Source organism: Ictalurus punctatus, chromosome 14 (genome assembly GCF_001660625.3).
Source record: "Ictalurus punctatus breed USDA103 chromosome 14, Coco_2.0, whole genome shotgun sequence".
NCBI lineage: Eukaryota > Metazoa > Chordata > Actinopteri > Siluriformes > Ictaluridae > Ictalurus > Ictalurus punctatus.
The window spans coordinates 26,678,173-26,695,955 of NC_030429.2; the positions used below are offsets into that span (position 1 = coordinate 26,678,173).

A 17,783-nucleotide genomic window follows, 5' to 3' on the forward strand; every position below is an offset into this window, starting at 1 on the left:
GTAACTCAGACAGCCACTCAAATAAGCATCTCTGAACAGCAGAAGACCACATCGGGTCCACTTCTGTCACCTAAACTGGATATCTGTAGACTGGAAAATGTAGCCTGGTCTGATGAATCTTGATTTCTGCTGAGGGTCAGAATTTGGCACCGAAAGCATGAATCCATGGACCCAACCTGCCAACAGTCCAGGCTGGTGGAAGTGGTGTAATGGCCTAGAGAATGTTTTCATGGCATACGTTGGGCCCATTAATAACAATCAATCATTGTTTGAATGCCATGGCCTATATGAGTATTGTTGCTGACCATGTGCATGCCTTCATGGCCACAATTTACAATTTAATCTTTTAATGGCTGCTTCCAGCATGATAATGCACCATGTCACAAAGCAACTGGTTCCGTGAACATGGCAATGGGTTCAGTGTTCTTTGGTGGCCTTTTGAATCCAGTAGAACATATTTGGGATGCAGTAGAACTGGAGATTTGCAGCATGAAACTGCACCTAAAAAATGTGCAGGAACTGCACAATGTAATCATGTCAACATGGAGCAGATTCTCAAAGGAACGTTTCCAGCATCTTGTGTAATCCATGCCATGAAGAATTGAGGCTGTTTTGAGAGCAAAGGTAGGACCTCCTCAGTATTAGTATAGTGTTCTAATAAAGTGCTTGGTGGATGTACACATAACAGACATGTGACGTCTATAACAAATAACATTTTATAACCTTTGAGACTAAGTTGAACATAAAGCGACTAAAAACAGTGGATTTGATCAGACTTGCATTAGGCTGCAGTTAAGTACAGACCTTTCCAATATGGCGGGCGCGCTGACGTGTCGCGGAAACTAGCAAAAGCGGCTAATCCGCTTTGTGGTCACCCAGGGAAACGAAGCCGAACGCTGAAAGGAAGTGGGCTGAGTCTCGCGTGTACGAGCTTAAAAACTCTCGCAGATGAAGGGTAATATATATATTTAAAAAGAGATTTTGGGTGTGCAGTGGTGGACATTCTGCTTCACTTTCACGCTGATCTGTGGCGTTTCCTTGGAGATTTTGAACGGAGTTTGGTAACGTTATTTCGGACCGGAAGTCGAATCGGATCAGTGACGACAACATTTTTGACATTTTTTTAAAAAGTATTTTAAACTACCCAGATTTGGATTTTAGACGTTTTTTGTTTGTTTGTTTGTTTGTTTGTTTTGTTCTGGTCTGTGTGTATGCAAAAAGTTTCACTGGTCAAACTAAACTAAAATGAGCGAGGGAAATCAGCCGGAGATTGAGCTCTTTGTGAAGGTGAGTTGGCAGATTATGGCGAAGAAAGAAAAATATTACTACTAAAACATTATTATTATTATTATTATTATTATTATTATTATTACTACTACACTGTTTTTTCTATCATATAACAGTTATAACTTGCCCATCCATGAGGCTGATTTAAGATCTTTATAGTGAGGGAACATCAATATAAGTTCACGCTTTACACATTTATAGTCTTCTTTATTAATGTACTACAGTCTAGTGTAAGATAAAGTCATAATAGTCTACAATGCTGCACTGGCGTTGCTTTTATACTAATTACCCTGCTTTAAAACTCTAATTTCATAAGTGCACTTTATCAGAAATGTGGGGTTTTTTTCCGTACCAACCTGATAATAAAACATAATTTGGCCAAACAGAGGTTTTAAATAAATAAAAACGTCACTGAATAAACTACCTGATCAACGTTATTTGATAGCAGTGCAAGGTGTAACCGCGTTCCAAAATGGCCGCCTAGTGGATTTCTAGTGCCCTAGGTGTACGCTATGTCTTAACAGTGTGTAGTGCACTGGTGTAGGGAGCACGTCGGTTTTAGTGTGCGGCCTCGCTTTTACCGTTGGAAAGGACAAAATGGAGTTTGAATAAATATATTTTTTAAATCCTAACGGACGTTTTGTTTTTTTTTAAACCGACGCCATTTTAGAAACTTTATCCTTGAGCTGTAGTATTTTGTCTATTGTTTTATTGATGTAAACGCCTAAATTAATCAAAACAGATGGGCGTTGTCCCTTGAGAGAGAAAGAGAGAGAGGAAACTGTTTTCGGGGCCCTGAGGGAAATGTGTATTTTCCCAGACTGAGGTAAAGGCGCACATAAATAAAGCAGTCATTGTGTGGAAGAAAGTGTGTATTTTGTCCTTCTTTCCCTTCAGTATGAAAGCAGGTATTGTTTAACACCCAGACTCTTTCAGTTTTCTCCCATTTCCGCACACGGACCTGTTGATTCAGCGCCACTCAGACCTGCTCTAGTTAAAAATATCTCAAAACCTGAAGACTTTCCACCATACACACCACACGACCCATGCCATATGACGTAACGTATTCACAATATTTCCTTATAAAATAATCACCAACTAAAAACACAGATGCTTGCACACACTACAAGCTAGCCAAGGTCACGTCAATGTCAGCGAACTACAGTGTTGCTAGCTCGTTTCATGGGAAAGTACCTAACGCATACTTAAACAGTTCGCTGAAAGCTGCTAGATGACCTCATGTGCGGAGCGTATTCGCCAAACGGTCGTGATCGTTTGCACATCAGTACGTGTTGGGTAAAAAAGGAAGACGTTCTGAAAACACGTACGGTAGAATAGAGTTTTATCTGAATAGAAAATAATAGGTTATAACTTCGTTCTATAAGAAAGAAGCCATGTTTGGTTATGGCTCCACAAACTAACTGTTTGTTTTTGCAAAATTCTATCGTTTTTATCAGGATGTTAGAGAAAATGAAGTAGTGGTAGTGAGCAGTCTGGAAATAGTCACGAGGGAAACGGTTATGGATAATAACTCACTTTTATTACTATAAATATACCAATGACAAGATTTAAAATAAAGAACGAGGAAGTGTGCATGTGAACAATCAATGGTGATCATTGATTGGTTACTGGGATCAATGGTGATCATTGATTGGTTACAGGGATCAATGGTGATCAGTGATTGGTTACAGGAATCAATGGTGATCAGTGATTGGTTACAGGAATCAATGGTGATCAGTGATTGGTTACAGGGATCAGTGGTGATTGGTTGCTGGGAATAATGGTGATCAGTAATTAGTTTAATAAGTTGCTAAATCTAGCAAATAAGATGGCAGCACTGTTTAGAAGGCCAGTTAATTAGCGAGTTAGCTAGTTAACCATCAAGTCTGTTTCTGTTCACCTTAGTTTACCTCAGACTAATAAACATTTAAGTTTCTTCGTAAACTTGATAGAAAGCTTTTGCTAGACAAACATTAGCTTTGTGCCATAACTACGTAGAAGGATCAAGCTGAGGGTGTCAATGAATATGAAGCAACCATTATACACACACACACACACACACACACACACACACAAAACAAAGCAAACGTATAAAGGTTAATACACTGACCATCTGTTCAGCATTGATGCTGTGAGGGAATAAGGATGTTTGTTTAACTCTGTATCAAATTCCCCACTGATATACTGTGACCTTATGGAGGGAAATGGTGAGGGGGGAGAAAACAAGATATGAGGCCTCTTTGAGTTGCACAAATACATATATATATATATATATATATATATATATATATATATATATATAACAGAACACGTCTTGCGTTTTCTCAAACACCATTTTAATTTTTCTGAAATTACTTAAACATAATCACTGGTGATTAGAGTGACCTAAACTAAACTGAAGGGTGTGTGTGTAGGCGGGCAGTGATGGGCAGAGCATCGGGAACTGTCCTTTCTCTCAGAGGCTCTTCATGGTGCTGTGGCTTAAAGGAGTGACCTTTAATGTGACCACCATCGATATGAAGAGGTGTGTGTTCATGCACTTCATAATGTCTTCTTTTTATACCCGTTTAATTAATGTCATTTTGGTCTTGACACACAGCGTAAAATGTCTTCAGCTGCGTATTAACAGGATGAAATGTTTAAATAAAATTCAGGAAGCCGGATGTCCTGAAGGACCTGGCTCCAGGAGCACAGCCCCCGTTCCTGCTCTACGGACGGGAGGTGAAAACGGACACCAACAAGATCGAGGAGTTTCTCGAGGAACACCTCTGTCCTCCTAAGTACGCACTCATTCATTTACTCATTTTATTTTTATCAATTCATATACACTTACCATCTATCTTTGTCTGTGTGAGGGTAGTATCTGACCTCTGTTTTAAAAAAAACCTGCTGTTATTTACTACTGAGTCTGTTTATTATTACAGTTATGTACAGTATATTTATTTTGTGGTTAAAAAATAATAATAATAAAAAATTTAAACACTTAAGTACAAGTTTCAGTCCATCCATATGTTCATTTGTTTCTGCTAATTTCAATATCAACACCATTCTCTTTAATACTGGTGGGATGCTGGATGGATGGAGAATAGAGGGCTAGATGGATGGGTGGATAGATGAAAAGATTGGTTGATGGGTGGTTGATTGGATGGATGTTTGGGTCGGTGGATGGATCTTTTAATGATGGATAAATGGATGGATGGAGAATTGGGGATAGATGAAGGGTATAATGAGAAGATGGATAGTTGGAAGAATGGGTGGATATATGGATGGATGCATTTGTTAAATGGATGGATTATTGATGGAAGGGTGTATAAGTGGATGGATGGATTTTTTTAGGTAAATAAATGGATAGATGAATCGTTGGTTGGATGATTGGGTAAGTAATTAGATGGATGAATGGGTTGAAGGATTGATGGCTGGATGCTTAAATGAATGGATGGGAGGTTGTGTAAGTGGTTGGATGGATTGATGGGTGGATGAATGGATGGGTGGTTGGGTAAGTGGTTAGATGGATGGATGAATGGGATGATGGATCGGTGGTTGGATGGGTGGATGATTAGCTGGACGGCTATGTGGGTAAGTGGTTGGATGGATAAATGGTTGGTGCTTGGGTAAGTGGTTGGATGGATAAATGGTTGGTGCTTGGGTAAGTGGTTGGATGGATAAATGGTTGGTGGTTGGGTAAGTGGTTGGATGGATAAATGGTTGGTGGTTGGGTAAGTGGTTGGATGGATAAATGGTTGGTGGTTGGGTAAGTGGTTGGATGGATAAATGGTTGGTGGTTGGGTAAGTGGTTGGATGGATAAATGGTTGGGTAATGAATGAATGAATGGGATAATGACTTGGTGGTTGGATAGGTGGATGAGTGGATGAATGATTTGATGGATGGTTGATGCATCACTTTTCCTAACCTTTGTTGGTTCTTCTCTGTCCCCCCCCCCCCCCCCCCCCCCCCGACACAAATACACCACAGGTACCCTCGTCTGGCTGCCCGTAACCCAGAGTCCAACACTGCTGGCATGGATGTCTTCTCTAAATTTTCTGCCTACATCAAGAACTCCAACCCTGCCATGAACGACAGTGAGTCCCACTATGACTACTACTACTACTAATAATAATAATAATAATAATAATAATAATAATAATGATGATGATGATGATGATGAAATTAAAGGACTTTTCTGTGTGTGTGTGTAGACCTGGAGAAAGGCCTGTTGAAGGCTCTGATGAAACTGGACGATTACCTCGGCTCTCCTCTACCTGACGAGATTGATGAGAACAGTGCTGATGATGTCACCACATCATCCCGCCCCTTCCTGGATGGACAGGAACTTACACTGGCCGACTGCAACCTTCTGCCCAAGTTACACATTGTCAAGGTGACAAATCATAGCTAATGACACTAACACATCCACTGTCTAACAGGGCTAACTCTCTCTCTGTCTCTCTCTCAGGTGGTGTGTCAGAAGTTTCGGAATTTCTCCATCCCTCGCTCTCTGTTGTCGCTATGGCGATACCTGGATGCTGCATACGCACGTGAGGAATTCTCCTCCACGTGTCCGAGTGACGACGAGATCCAAATCGCCTACTCGTCTGTCGTTAAAGCTCTCAAATAAACACACACACACACACTGTTTTGTATGCATACACACACGGTTGCTTATTGGATTGCATTTCAGTAGCTGTTAAAGGGACGGTTCAAAATTTGCATATTTTTCTACGTTTCCTACCTTTACATCAGTCATTGACCAAGTAATTCACCTCGGTTCAAAAACTACTGGATAATAGGTCACTCTAGATTAGAAGCCACGCCCCATAATTTTGACTTTTTTTATGTAACCGTTTATTAAAACAAAGCTCATAATGTGCCTTTGACATGAGAAACCGAACATCCGTTCATGAGATCACTGTTGCTAGGCAACTGAAACGTGTACACCAAGCGTGAGCTAGCTAATGACTCAGAATAACTATTTACCCAGCTAGCACAAAGCCATGGAGTCTTTCATGTATATTTTTCTCGTAGATGAACTTCAACCTCACAAAATCAGGAGCTTTGGAAGAGGGCGTGGCTCTTCTTTCTGCACCAAAAGGAGGAATTCTTAAGAAAATTCAAACTATATGGCTAGCTGAGGTTAGCGCTTCACCAAACTAAACGGTGTATTCGGACAGTTTGATGAACCGTCCCTTTAACAAGCAGCTCGGGGAGAAAATTTTGCACTAGAGATATGTTTCAGACTTGTTAAGGAGCCTGTTAGTCGTTCGATACACACCCTTCTACTTTTTTTCTTCTTTACTTTTTATCTTCTTTCTTTACTTTTATCTTCTCACACGCTTATTACTCCATAGCATGTTTCACACACTTCATGTTTGTTTGTTCATCTATACACACGCTAATGCCGCATCTCATGTTCCCACACTTAGCTGAACACACTTTTATTTTTCCTAATGACAGTCCAAAAGGGGCGGAGCTTAAGTAAAATTTAACCAGCCAATCACAAACTCGATCGTGACATCACCACTAGCCTGTAATATTCATACTGCAAAACACTTTAAGTATTGCATTAAAGTATTTAAGTTAGCTTGACATCGCACAGTTACTGCTCCAGAGGGAATGTTAATGCTAAACACAGCTTAGCTTGCTAGCTTAGCGTATATCTCGTTAGATGAATTAAAGCAAGAGTGGGTCATGGGACTGAAGTGTGTGTGAGTGCAAGCGTTTACTCTCAGGATGACGTTGGCTCGCACTTGTTCTCTGTTCGTCTTTCGGAAACGAAACCACCCCTTGCAGCCGTTTGCTCAGCATGTCATAGCGACGAAGCAGCCATGTAGTCATCCTGACTAATATTACACCTGTAAACCACACGCTCAGACTTGGAGCTGCGTCTCAGATGATGTATTTTAGTGCACTAGTGTGAGAAAGGACAAATAATGAAGTGTGAAACACTTTGTGTTCATAGAGAAGGGGGTGGAGCTTTCAGAAAGCACTGATTTCAGTGTTTTTGGGGCATAAACCTCTCACAAACACACACACACGCGCACACTGTGCTCTGTTGTGTTCGACACAATAGTGCGAGGTGTCGCATTTCTCTTCTACACAGTACAGGATTTGAAACCGAGCCCATGTGTATTGTAGGAGTTGTTTTCATATGCAGGTAGAGAGCTCAGTGAGGTAGTGGGGGTTGATCTGGTGAACCACTGTGCTGTTTTTGGCTAGTACACACACACACACACACACACACACACACACACACACACACATGTGCCTTGAAGTGTTGAACTTGGCTCCTGCACATGAGCAGAGTATAAAAACTGCATGTTGCTGCTCACACACCATCAACAGCCATACACATTTGAGCCAAAATGGAGATTTTGGAAGGGGACTCACACACCCATACAAACTCCAAACATCTTTTCAACACAGTGGATGGCTTGGAAGTAATATACCATGCAGGAAACTGCACATTTGATGCTAAACTGCTGCTACCCGAGAGCCCTTTGTTCCACCCAGTTCGTTTACAAAGTGCGATGAACATGTTCTGGAGAGCGTTCGATTGGACGAGTGCAGGATGACCCTGGAATTGAAAAAAAGTGGGGGGATAACTATAGAAAGCATGACAAATTCCACTGTTTCCCCTAGAAATACCATTACAAACCATCAGCTAACCATTACTATTATTGGTCCTTAATGGGATCCACTGGACATGGCATCAAATTACAGGGGACTATTACAGTTTCCATTAAAACCAATGCGATTCCCATTATAACCATTACAAATTCTGTGAAGGTTTCTATTGTTGGGTTTGTATGTTTTTAAGCAAGGGAATCATCAAGATTTCAAATATCTACAAAACGTGTTTTTTTTTTTTTTAATGATTTTTATATATTTATATTTGCTGTCTTATGTATCTACAGTGCCAAGAAACACACAGGAGAAGCTGTAAAACTATTTTACATCAGAAACGTTATCTGGCGATTGGTTGTAACTGTTTGTGTGTTAGGGTTTCTGAAGTAAGACCAGATGCAGGTTTCCTGTAAAACAGAGAAGTGCGATTGTCTGCAGCGTGAGAGGAAACGCCTCCCCCCTTCTCCTGCCCCTCCGTTTGTAACCTTTCCGGCCGTTTCGTCCTCCTCCTCTCTACGTCTTCTCGCTCTTCCTCCTGCGCTGCAATTTCCTTCCTGTTTCTGCTGAACTCCGGGTGTGTACGAGCTGATATCACTGCTGATCCACAGCCACCATGCAGCTGCACTAAATGGTTAAAGGATAATCAAATACAGATGTGTGTTGTCTTTTCTATCCTTTTTATAAGTGAAGCAAATACATGGGCCTTAATAAACAACCTAAACGATGTGATGGACTTATTTCTTCACAAAGAATAAAAAGTGAATCGAGGCAGAGATCCGAGAAAGCAGAACTGATGTATAGATAGAGCAATGTTCAGTTAAATCCTTCTGGAGTAATATATTTTTTAAAAATCCATTTTTTTTTTAACTCCTCTACACTTGTGTAGCATGATGATAAGCGATGTAATAATTACAGTTTTCCTCGTGACCTGTCATCACCCCACCCCGGGTATAAAATATCAGAACTCGACAACCTGATAGAATGATTTTAATATTTTCTTGACTCAGAACAGAACAAGAATTACCAAAGCAAACAATTTAGCTAGCTCCTGTATAGCTGAATCTTTCCATACAGACGTCGTAAAACCACAGTGACTATGGAAACCAGACAGAACCATCCAGAACGTCAACGTGTCCTTCAGACATGTTGGTAAATCTCTAGGGAAAGACTCTTTACGAATTAAATTACCCTGAAATTGCTTTTCACATCAACCGCTAGTCACATTTCCATGGTTTACGCCTTACATCAACATGACGTCCGAGTGAAATCGTTCATTATTGTACAAACTTATATTATATGCAGACAGTGCAGCAATAATAGTTTTTCATGATGAGAAAGAAACAGTTGAAGCCGAGCTAAACAGAGAGATTGAAGGGGTTTCTGAATGGTTTATAGATAATAAGCTCGCTTTGCCTCTATATTTGAGTCTATATTATTTGGTTCGAGTGCCAAAGTTAAAAAAAAGAAAAAGTTCTAGAGTAGAAATGAAGGTCGGGGATATGATTATTGGGTCTAAACAAGAAGTAAAGTACCTGGGGTGTGTTAGACACTGTAGTAAAGTGTCGGGAGACAATATGGCTGCTTTAATCCACATGAAGATTTTGTAGCAGGATAAAATTTCTAGCAAGACAAATGACTTTTTTTTTTTTTTTTTTTAGACTTTCAAACTTAAAATGTTAGCTAGAGCGTTAGTGCAGCCACATTACGATGCTGCTGCATCATTTTGGTGTAGCGGTATATCTAAATGTACCAAAAGAAAATGGCAGACTGCTCAAAATAAATTGAGCAGAGTTATATTATATTATACGGACTTCATATAAATCCATAATGAACTTTTTCACACTATCTGTTGTTACCCAGATGAGGACGGGTTCCTTCTGAGTCGGGTTCCTCTCAAGGTTTCTTCCTCTTAAAACATCTCAGGGAGTTTTTCCTCGCCACCGTCGCCACTCAGTGTCTTGCTCAGTTGGGATAAATTCACACCTTTAATATCTGTACACCGTGTTGATATTTCTGTAAAGCTGCTTTGAGACAATGTCTATTGTAAAAAGCGCTATACAAATAAAATTGAATTGAATTGAATTATATTGCATCCTAATGATGAACATTTTAGGGAACTTGTTTTTACAAAAAAAAAAAGGTGACAAAAGAATAAACTTTCGTAAATTGGTATTAGTGTTTAAAATGATTATGAATAGTGTCCCAAAGTATTATGTTTTTGCATAGTCATTACTAGGGCAGAGGTTCTCAACCTTTTGCAACTAAAGCCCCCTGAAGCCTTCCCTATCATGTGGCACACGCATCCCCCCGACCATATATTGGAGGAAACCAGATATAATGATCATCTGTTATATATATATATATATATATATGTGTGTGTGTGTGTGTAACTAAAGTTTTTTAAAAATAACTTTTATGACTTTTATAAAACTATATAACGGACAGGTATGGAACATGAATGATAATAAATTGAATAATGAATGATAATAAATTTCTAAACACCATAATTACCTTGAACAAGAGAACTAGGCTGTAATAACGTGGACTATTTTACATGTAAAACATGTTACATTACATTCATTTTGCGTTCTAAAAACATTCTCATGCGAATGGTGTAAACGGATGGTTATCCATGACATTGTTAAATCTCCGGCTCTCGGCCCCTCACTGAACAGAGCAGACGCAGAGAGAGAGCGAGGTGTGAGTGCAGTGTGAAAGCAGGACCTCGTGCTTACAGAACAGTACCGCCCACATTTGGAAAGTCGCTAAGGTTTGTCCAAAATGTTACTAGGCGCTTTTTATTTTTTATTTTTTAAAGTCGCTAATTTGGGAACACTGGTCTGCACTGACAGCTACATAAAAGTCAGGCTAAGCTCCGCCTCTCCCCCAGCAAAAGTAAAATACAGAAGGAGAGAAGGAACGCGGGGTTTTTCATTTATACACATTCTGTTCGAAAAGCAATAAAATACACCAAGAACCCAAACGATGCAATGTCTGTGAATTTAAAAAAATCATCATTTTGCGCCCCATTCCGATCTCTCCGCGCCCCCTGGGTGAGAACCACTGCACTAGGAGGAGTAATACTGGTGTTTATCTTTGTAGATTTAAGAGTTTAGTGGGGGAAAATCCTTTTTAAATGCTAGCTGTATAGCACTGAATGATTTACCGTGTATTATAAAGCAGATACAAGTTAAAGGTGTTTTTAGAAAGGCAGTAAAAAGATGGCTTTGTTTTTTAAAACTGATTTTAAAAAGTGTTAGAATGGGTGGTTTTACCACTTTATATGTGACCAGTTTTTAAACCTCGAGGACAACATTGGAAATAAGCCTATGGCTTTTTTTGTGTTTGTTATCCTCGGCAGTTTTAAAATGGTGTATGGATGGCCTATAGGATGGCTTTCTTGTGCAATTTATAAAATTCATCAAATAAAGCAACAACAACAGTAACATGGTCGTAGCAGTGAAACGGTCGGTTAAATGGAGCATCACTATGGCATCGTTCACTGACCTTTAGCGTTCCAGAATCAGAACATGTTAGGTGTCTAGAACACGAGTGCACTTTAACGTTCCTGAATTGGAACAAGGTATTTTGTATTTAGTTCCAGTTATTGAAAATGTTAGGGGTAATATCAGCGTTCATGATTCTAGAATCAGAACATGTTTCGTCAGGTTCTAGAACGTTCCTGTCAGTTACAGAGGGTTTGTACCATTGAAGCTGTGAGAGAGGGTATATACAGTAGATATGTAGCGTGTGTGGGGGTTCACACTGAGGCCAGCAGGACAGCGAGCACCGTGCCGCAGAGGCTAAGTGCTGTTCGTCTCCAGTAGGGGGCGCTGAGCGGGGCCACAGCGTTACATAGGTCAGTGTCGCAGCAGTGTGTGGTGTAGGTGAAGACGAGTCCCGCGGCGCGTTTCTGTCCCGTAATACCACACTCAGACGCCTTGGCACAGCTCTTGTCTTTCAGCACAAAAGTCACAGAGTCTGAGGACAGAGAACAACAAGTGAGTTCACACTCGTGTCCTGACATCCACGACAAGACCAGACAAATAATATCTCCACATGTCTTCTCTGTTTCTCTTGCTAATGCTTCAGATTTGTGCTGGTCTCATACTTCCACTGTACCTCCACTACACCAACAATAACCACACACATGTCCCATAATTCCTTCTGCATTGTTTGTAACTTAAAAATGTATCATTTCACTTAACATACTGTATCTGAAGTTAGTTAACTACAACTCGGTGTTAGCTAGCAAGCATTTAGCTAACATGAACGTAGCTAGCAAACTAGCATTTACAGAAACACCACACCGCTTAAAAATCTAGATTAGACCAGCCGAAGTCCAAAACTACTGTAAAAGCATCAAACCTGACCAGTCTACAGCTGCATGTTCAATTAGCACCAGTCTGCATGTTTCCAAAATCCTCTCCAAGGCCATCAGACCTAACCAGTCAGAACCAGCCAGCAAGTGTTCAAAACCATCAATCCTGGTACCAGTTCAGTGTCCAAATCTCCTAAAAAATTATGATACCTGGCTGGTTAGAATCCAGTCTGACCAGTAAGAACCAGTCTGAACATGGACTGTCCATATTTTCTGAACAATCTGTAGTTTATTGAATCAGTACAGCAGTGAATCTACAGGAGTCCCTCAGGGGGATGTTCTTGGTCTGAACTTGTTCTCTTTTGACTGATGGCTTATTCTCAGTATGGCTGTAACACTGCTGGTATGAGTGGATCAGTGTGTGTGTGTGTGTGTGTGTGTGTGTGTGTGTGTGTGTGTGTGTGTGTGTGTGTGTGTGTGTGTGTGTGTGTGTGTGTGTGTGTGTCCTCACCCTTTACGGCTTTGCCGGTATAATGCAGGCAGCGCTCACCTTCAGCACATTTCTTAGGAACCTGCTGGCAGTCGAGTGGAGAAATGTTTGGAAACACGCACTTGTAACAGGTGAGACACACTGCTGAGAGAGACAGAGAGAGGTGTTGCTGAGATGGTGCACACACACACACACACACACACACACACACACACACACACACACACACACACAAAAGTGTGAGCAAAATGAAGAAATGGAAATGATTCAGTCATAATGATTATAGTGTTTTGGTTAATCCTAGGTATGAAATGATGCTTATCTAGCTAACCTAGTTATATTAGCTAGTTAGGTAATTAGCAAGAACTGAAACACCAGCTGTTTCCCAATACTGTAATACTGTAACTGATGTCTCCTTGATTCTGTTTTTCGGCCTATTACCCAGAGACTGATTAAAGCCTGTCATCTTTAAGGAAGAACCAATTCTTAAAATGTGCTTTTTTATTGTAGCATGTGCTGGCTCAAATTTATCCTATTACCCAAAAACACTTAAAATTCAGCTTAGACGCCAATACTCACATCTACCTCTGAGCCCAGTTGGAGAGAGAAAAAGACACCAGCCGTGAGTGAGAAGAAGCAAGGGTCCAGCTTTATTGTTCCGTTCCACCACACGAGATCCACACCGATGAGACTTCTCAGAAGTGATCTGATACCCTGAGCTTAAGCTCCAGTATTTATACTGTATTTACACACTAGATAACCCATATGTTTCAAGAAGACTATGATCTCACTACCAATAGGGTTAAAAAAGAGCTCATTTACCTTACTCTTATGTTCCAGAAAAGGCCTATTCCACTTACTATTAGCTCAAAAAACAGGGCTTTTCAAATTACACATAGAATCAAAAGTGGAGAGACAAAACAATCTAGAGTGACCTTGGTCTTACTATTATCTCTCGGGGGGGGGGGGGGGGGGGGGGGTGACTCAGCTACCCTAGTAAATGGCTCCTCATAGTTCTCTCTTAAAATTGAGGCCTTCCTTGCGAGACAAGAATCTTCACCATCTGAATTATGATTTCATGAATTTATAATTTCATATTTGCTCTATATCTCTATTTTATATATAGTTATACTGCTTGAAAAACGCTACTGTACTTCCTACTTCATAATATCATTATACTACCCTTCTACTGTCCTCCATATCCAATTATTCTGTTTCTTATAAAGAGTATATATATTATTATTATAAGATATTCACCTTATAATATCTTAATATTCCTTTTTATTATTATTATAAGGTTATAGTAGTATGTGTGTGTGTGTGTGAGAGAGAGAGAGAGAGAGAGTGTGTGTGTGTGTGTTATGTCTACATGCCCGCCCTTGACTGTACGAGAGTGTGTGTGTGTGTGTGTGTGTGTTAGCGCTCCTCAGCTCGTATAGTTCTTTTTGACTTTTTGACTAATAAACCATAGTTTCTAACCATAGATCTGAGATCTTTAAAGTGTGAATCCAATTCAATATTCAATATCAGTCAATATCCGCCTCACACCGCTTCTGTGTGTCTAGGTGCCCATCGTCAGTCCTTCCTCTCCCCTGTACTGGATCTGGATCTGGATCTGGACACTCATTATCAGCTTGCGCATCTCACTGCTGATATCATGGTGCTACTTAACTATCTTCGCAGCACCCCCTCTGGAAATGGAAATGCGGGGTCCCCCCCCGATACAGAATCTGCCCCGTGAACGTGTGTGTTAACGCCTCTACACAGACAGAACCCCCCTCCAGCTTTCAGTCTGAGGGAGATGTCATCTCCTCACCATTCGTCCCTCTTCTCACCTACCAGTCCGCCCCACTCTCCGTGGTCCTCTCACTTCACCTTTGCTGACTTCCCCATGTCCCCAGGACGCACCCCATTTTCTTCCCCCTCCCGCTCTCCTCCAGACTACACACCCACCAGTCCTGTGAATTACCAATAAAATGACATTTTACTCATACTAAGTCTCCCTCATGTTTATTTCATGTCATTTTTATCCACAACATTTCCCCCCTCTGAGGCTATAAAGCCTCATACAATACCTTAATTAAGTGAGTATATCTGTGGAGGAACTGGTTCTGCCGCACCCCATGGCCGTCCCCCGCTAGCTGTCGGAGGATTACTCTAACGACGCCATAATTCCTGCGCTGTCCTCGTAATCAAATGGGTCCCTTACACAACACTGATCAGAATAGGAGCTGAGGAGCTTAGGACCGCTTAGGACCCTTAGGACCCCCCTACAACCACTTTGCGCCGGACCCATGTAGATGTACCAAGCCATAACCCTTAACCCTTAACTTACTTCTCCTTTCAGCTATATATATATATATATATATCTTATTTCGAATCTAACTACCTTGATTATACGTTTTTTGCCTACATCGATTATAAGTGTGATTAACTGAGTTCCCCTAATCATTCATTACTACTACTACTGCCGTCGCTAGTTTAAGTATGAGTTGCCACTACAGTAACTTTTAATTACTTTTAATTCTGCCAATTGGGCAGATCAGGGTGTTCATAATGTTTGTGAAGTTTCAGACCCGAAACTTTTAAGCTTGAGGAAATATGAATTTCGGCTGCGCAATCGTGAGTGTTCTCAGTGACTGGCTCCACAGAATTAATTAGGCACTACAACACTACAGTTGGTGTGTTAGGCGCACTAACAGGTTTAAGAATTTCAGTTTGGGTGGTACCTAGACTAACCCCATATCCCCATATCCTGTTCTTTCAAAATAGAAAGAACAGGATATGGGAAAAAATAGAAAAAAATAGAAATGACCTGGTGTGATCGATGTGTGAGAGAGCAATTTTCCCAATGATCCGCACTAAGAGAGCATCTCCAGCCGCGGCACGCACCCTGGCAATCCTTGTGCCACCAAATCCAACGTTTTCAACACATAAACTACAGCCCTGTAAGCGCCCCACTCTCCTGAGCCGGGACTCCCCCAGCAGCGCCCAACCCTTTCAGTCACATGTAAGACACAGTCTTTGTTGTAGTTTGCCAGCCATAGTACAGGTGCAAAGCATAGGTCCATTCAATGTCAGGCTTGTCCCAAGAACACCCGGATCTCAGGATGTTCTCCTGTAGTGAACAATCAGTGATCCACTGCAGACCCTACTTGATAACGTCCAGGAACATTTGTTGTGCTTTTATGGGGTGGAGGATGACCCCAATCATGTCCTGACGGCCTTGGGAGCGTGCAAGGGAGTCTATGACCACAGAGGAGTACACCGCAGGGGAGCCCACAGCCCCCGAAGGAGACGCTTCCAGGTGTACTACTGATCTAGGAATGTTAAGGGGAGTAACGGCATTGAGCTCCCACATGCAGTCACTTGGAAAAAGCGCTGATCAATAATAATATCATGTGGAATGGAATTACAGTTACAGGGTACAGTTGGGACATCTTATATATATATACACATCTATATCTATATATATATATTCTATATACATCATACTATACATAATGGTTACTGGGTGATTTGGTTGTGTTGCAGAACTTATCGCATTTGTTATCACAGCTTGCTGTAATAATGCTAGACTAAGTGGGCATGTTCCTTCATCCTTTTCTGAGGATTGAAGATATTGTTTACAGGACAATAGTACTGGAAACTGGAGACAGACAACTGGGAACACACAACTGCACAACCCATCATTAAATGTTCAATTTATGCATCAGATCTAGGCCTTAAAACAGTGAATATTTATCGTGTGATTTACTATACCCTGATTTTAATAAAGCAGGAAGCCATTAAAAAACAATTCAAGATGAGGAGCTCAGTTTTTAACGTATACCAGAAATGTGGAAATCAGCTTTCTTTTTAATTTATTTATTTTATTTTATTTCTTATTAAATCAGGGACATCCCACTGTATTAGATCATTACAGTCCAATCCCAAAGCCTCCTGTCCTATGTCCCTTTTAGAAAGCCTTTTCAGTGAACATGTTATCAGTCTGCAAGAAGTCTAAGGTCATATAAACATATCAGCACAACCGTTGTTTTGAAAGTCCTAAAACAATGTCACGGTACCCTCTGCACTTCCCTGTCTGCTGATTTATAAAAGGCTCTCGACACAGTGGATCAGGAAATATTGCTGCAGAGATTAAATAATGTTGGTCTATTAAATCATTTAAAAATTACTAAAGTAATCTCTACTGCTCTAATCACACGAATAACACCTCTCATAAAGGGGTTTTCCACTCTCATGTATAGTTAACCTGTAAAATAGTTCTAGTCTGTTGAATTTAAAAATACAAACCCAATTGGCGAAGATACATTCTTATCCCTTCCTGATTTTCATTTACCAGAAAGATATTGAGAAAGGAATTCTTTTAGTCTAAAAATTTGTGGTGTACACTAACCTAACATATTAATATCATCCCATCTGTGCTAACGAGTGATAATCCCAATAATAGAGTAAATGAGGTTGGGATCTAGATATGTAGTTACAGTCCTCTAGTCACTTTTATCCCCCTAATTTTCATTCAAAACAACCTAGTGAATTTGGTTTTATGTGTACAACACTAGTGTTTAGTCTGAATGGTATACATGCATGTACCCCTTTGTCTCTTATTAACTTATAACTGTTTCACACTCAAAATATCACTCAGATCCTTCATACATGACATTTAAATGTCGCTCACTTTGGAGGAATGTGAATATGTATTTAACTTAGTCTAAAATAAAATTTATCATCTATGAACTTTGTTTAAATTTTCCACCAAGCTGATACCTTGGCTGAACGCCCAATTGTGAACGCCATAAGATCCGTCCTATAAATGTGTCCATTTCATTTAAACTGTACTTGACCATATTAAGGTTGCGTTACATCTACTCATGTCACAAACCACATTTCCCATCCTGCACGGCGGTCCACGAACATGGCTGGCTGCCATGGACTGCAATTCCCAGATCACACAAACCTGCATCCAGTTCTCAGCTCTCAGTTCTTCTCAGTTTTCAGCTGCTGTATAACGTCTTATCAATTCATGGTTTATACACAGATTGTGCAGTATATGCTCCATT

General features: G+C 40.5%; 2 protein-coding genes across 3 annotated transcripts; one reads left to right on the forward strand and one right to left on the reverse strand.

The window, feature by feature from the left end:
* Positions 1–891: 891 nt before the first annotated feature.
* Positions 892–8,635, forward strand: clic1 (chloride intracellular channel 1). 2 transcript variants are annotated; one of them, XM_017485292.3, is made up of 6 exons: positions 892–955; positions 3,702–3,811; positions 3,942–4,067; positions 5,261–5,367; positions 5,485–5,666; positions 5,742–8,635. In XM_017485292.3, exons 2-6 carry the CDS (start codon positions 3,756–3,758, stop codon positions 5,901–5,903), a joined length of 633 nt encoding a protein of 210 aa, XP_017340781.1. In that variant the 5' UTR covers positions 892–955; positions 3,702–3,755; the 3' UTR covers positions 5,904–8,635. The 2 variants fall into 2 exon arrangements, with proteins under 2 accessions (XP_017340781.1, XP_017340780.1); XM_017485291.3 differs by lacking the exon at positions 892–955 and adding an exon at positions 962–1,287.
* Positions 8,636–8,879: 244 nt separating this feature from the next.
* Positions 8,880–13,456, reverse strand: LOC108274815 (ly6 domain containing, pigment cell; the record flags this gene model as incomplete). Its single annotated transcript, XM_053685826.1, has 3 exons — positions 8,880–11,890; positions 12,742–12,861; positions 13,300–13,456. Coding segments are annotated over 3 exons (498 nt in total), but the record flags the coding sequence as incomplete, so codon positions are not given.
* Between the last annotated feature and the right edge of the window lie 4,327 nt (positions 13,457–17,783).

Coding starts and splice junctions, on each gene's coding strand:
- clic1 (XM_017485291.3), top strand. CDS start 1,246: ATGAGCGAGGGAAATCAGCCGGAGATTGAGCTCTTTGTGAAG. Junction 4,068..5,260: donor GAACACCTCTGTCCTCCTAA/GTACGCACTCAT, acceptor AATACACCACAG/GTACCCTCGTCTGGCTGCCC. Junction 5,667..5,741: donor CCAAGTTACACATTGTCAAG/GTGACAAATCAT, acceptor TCTCTCTCTCAG/GTGGTGTGTCAGAAGTTTCG.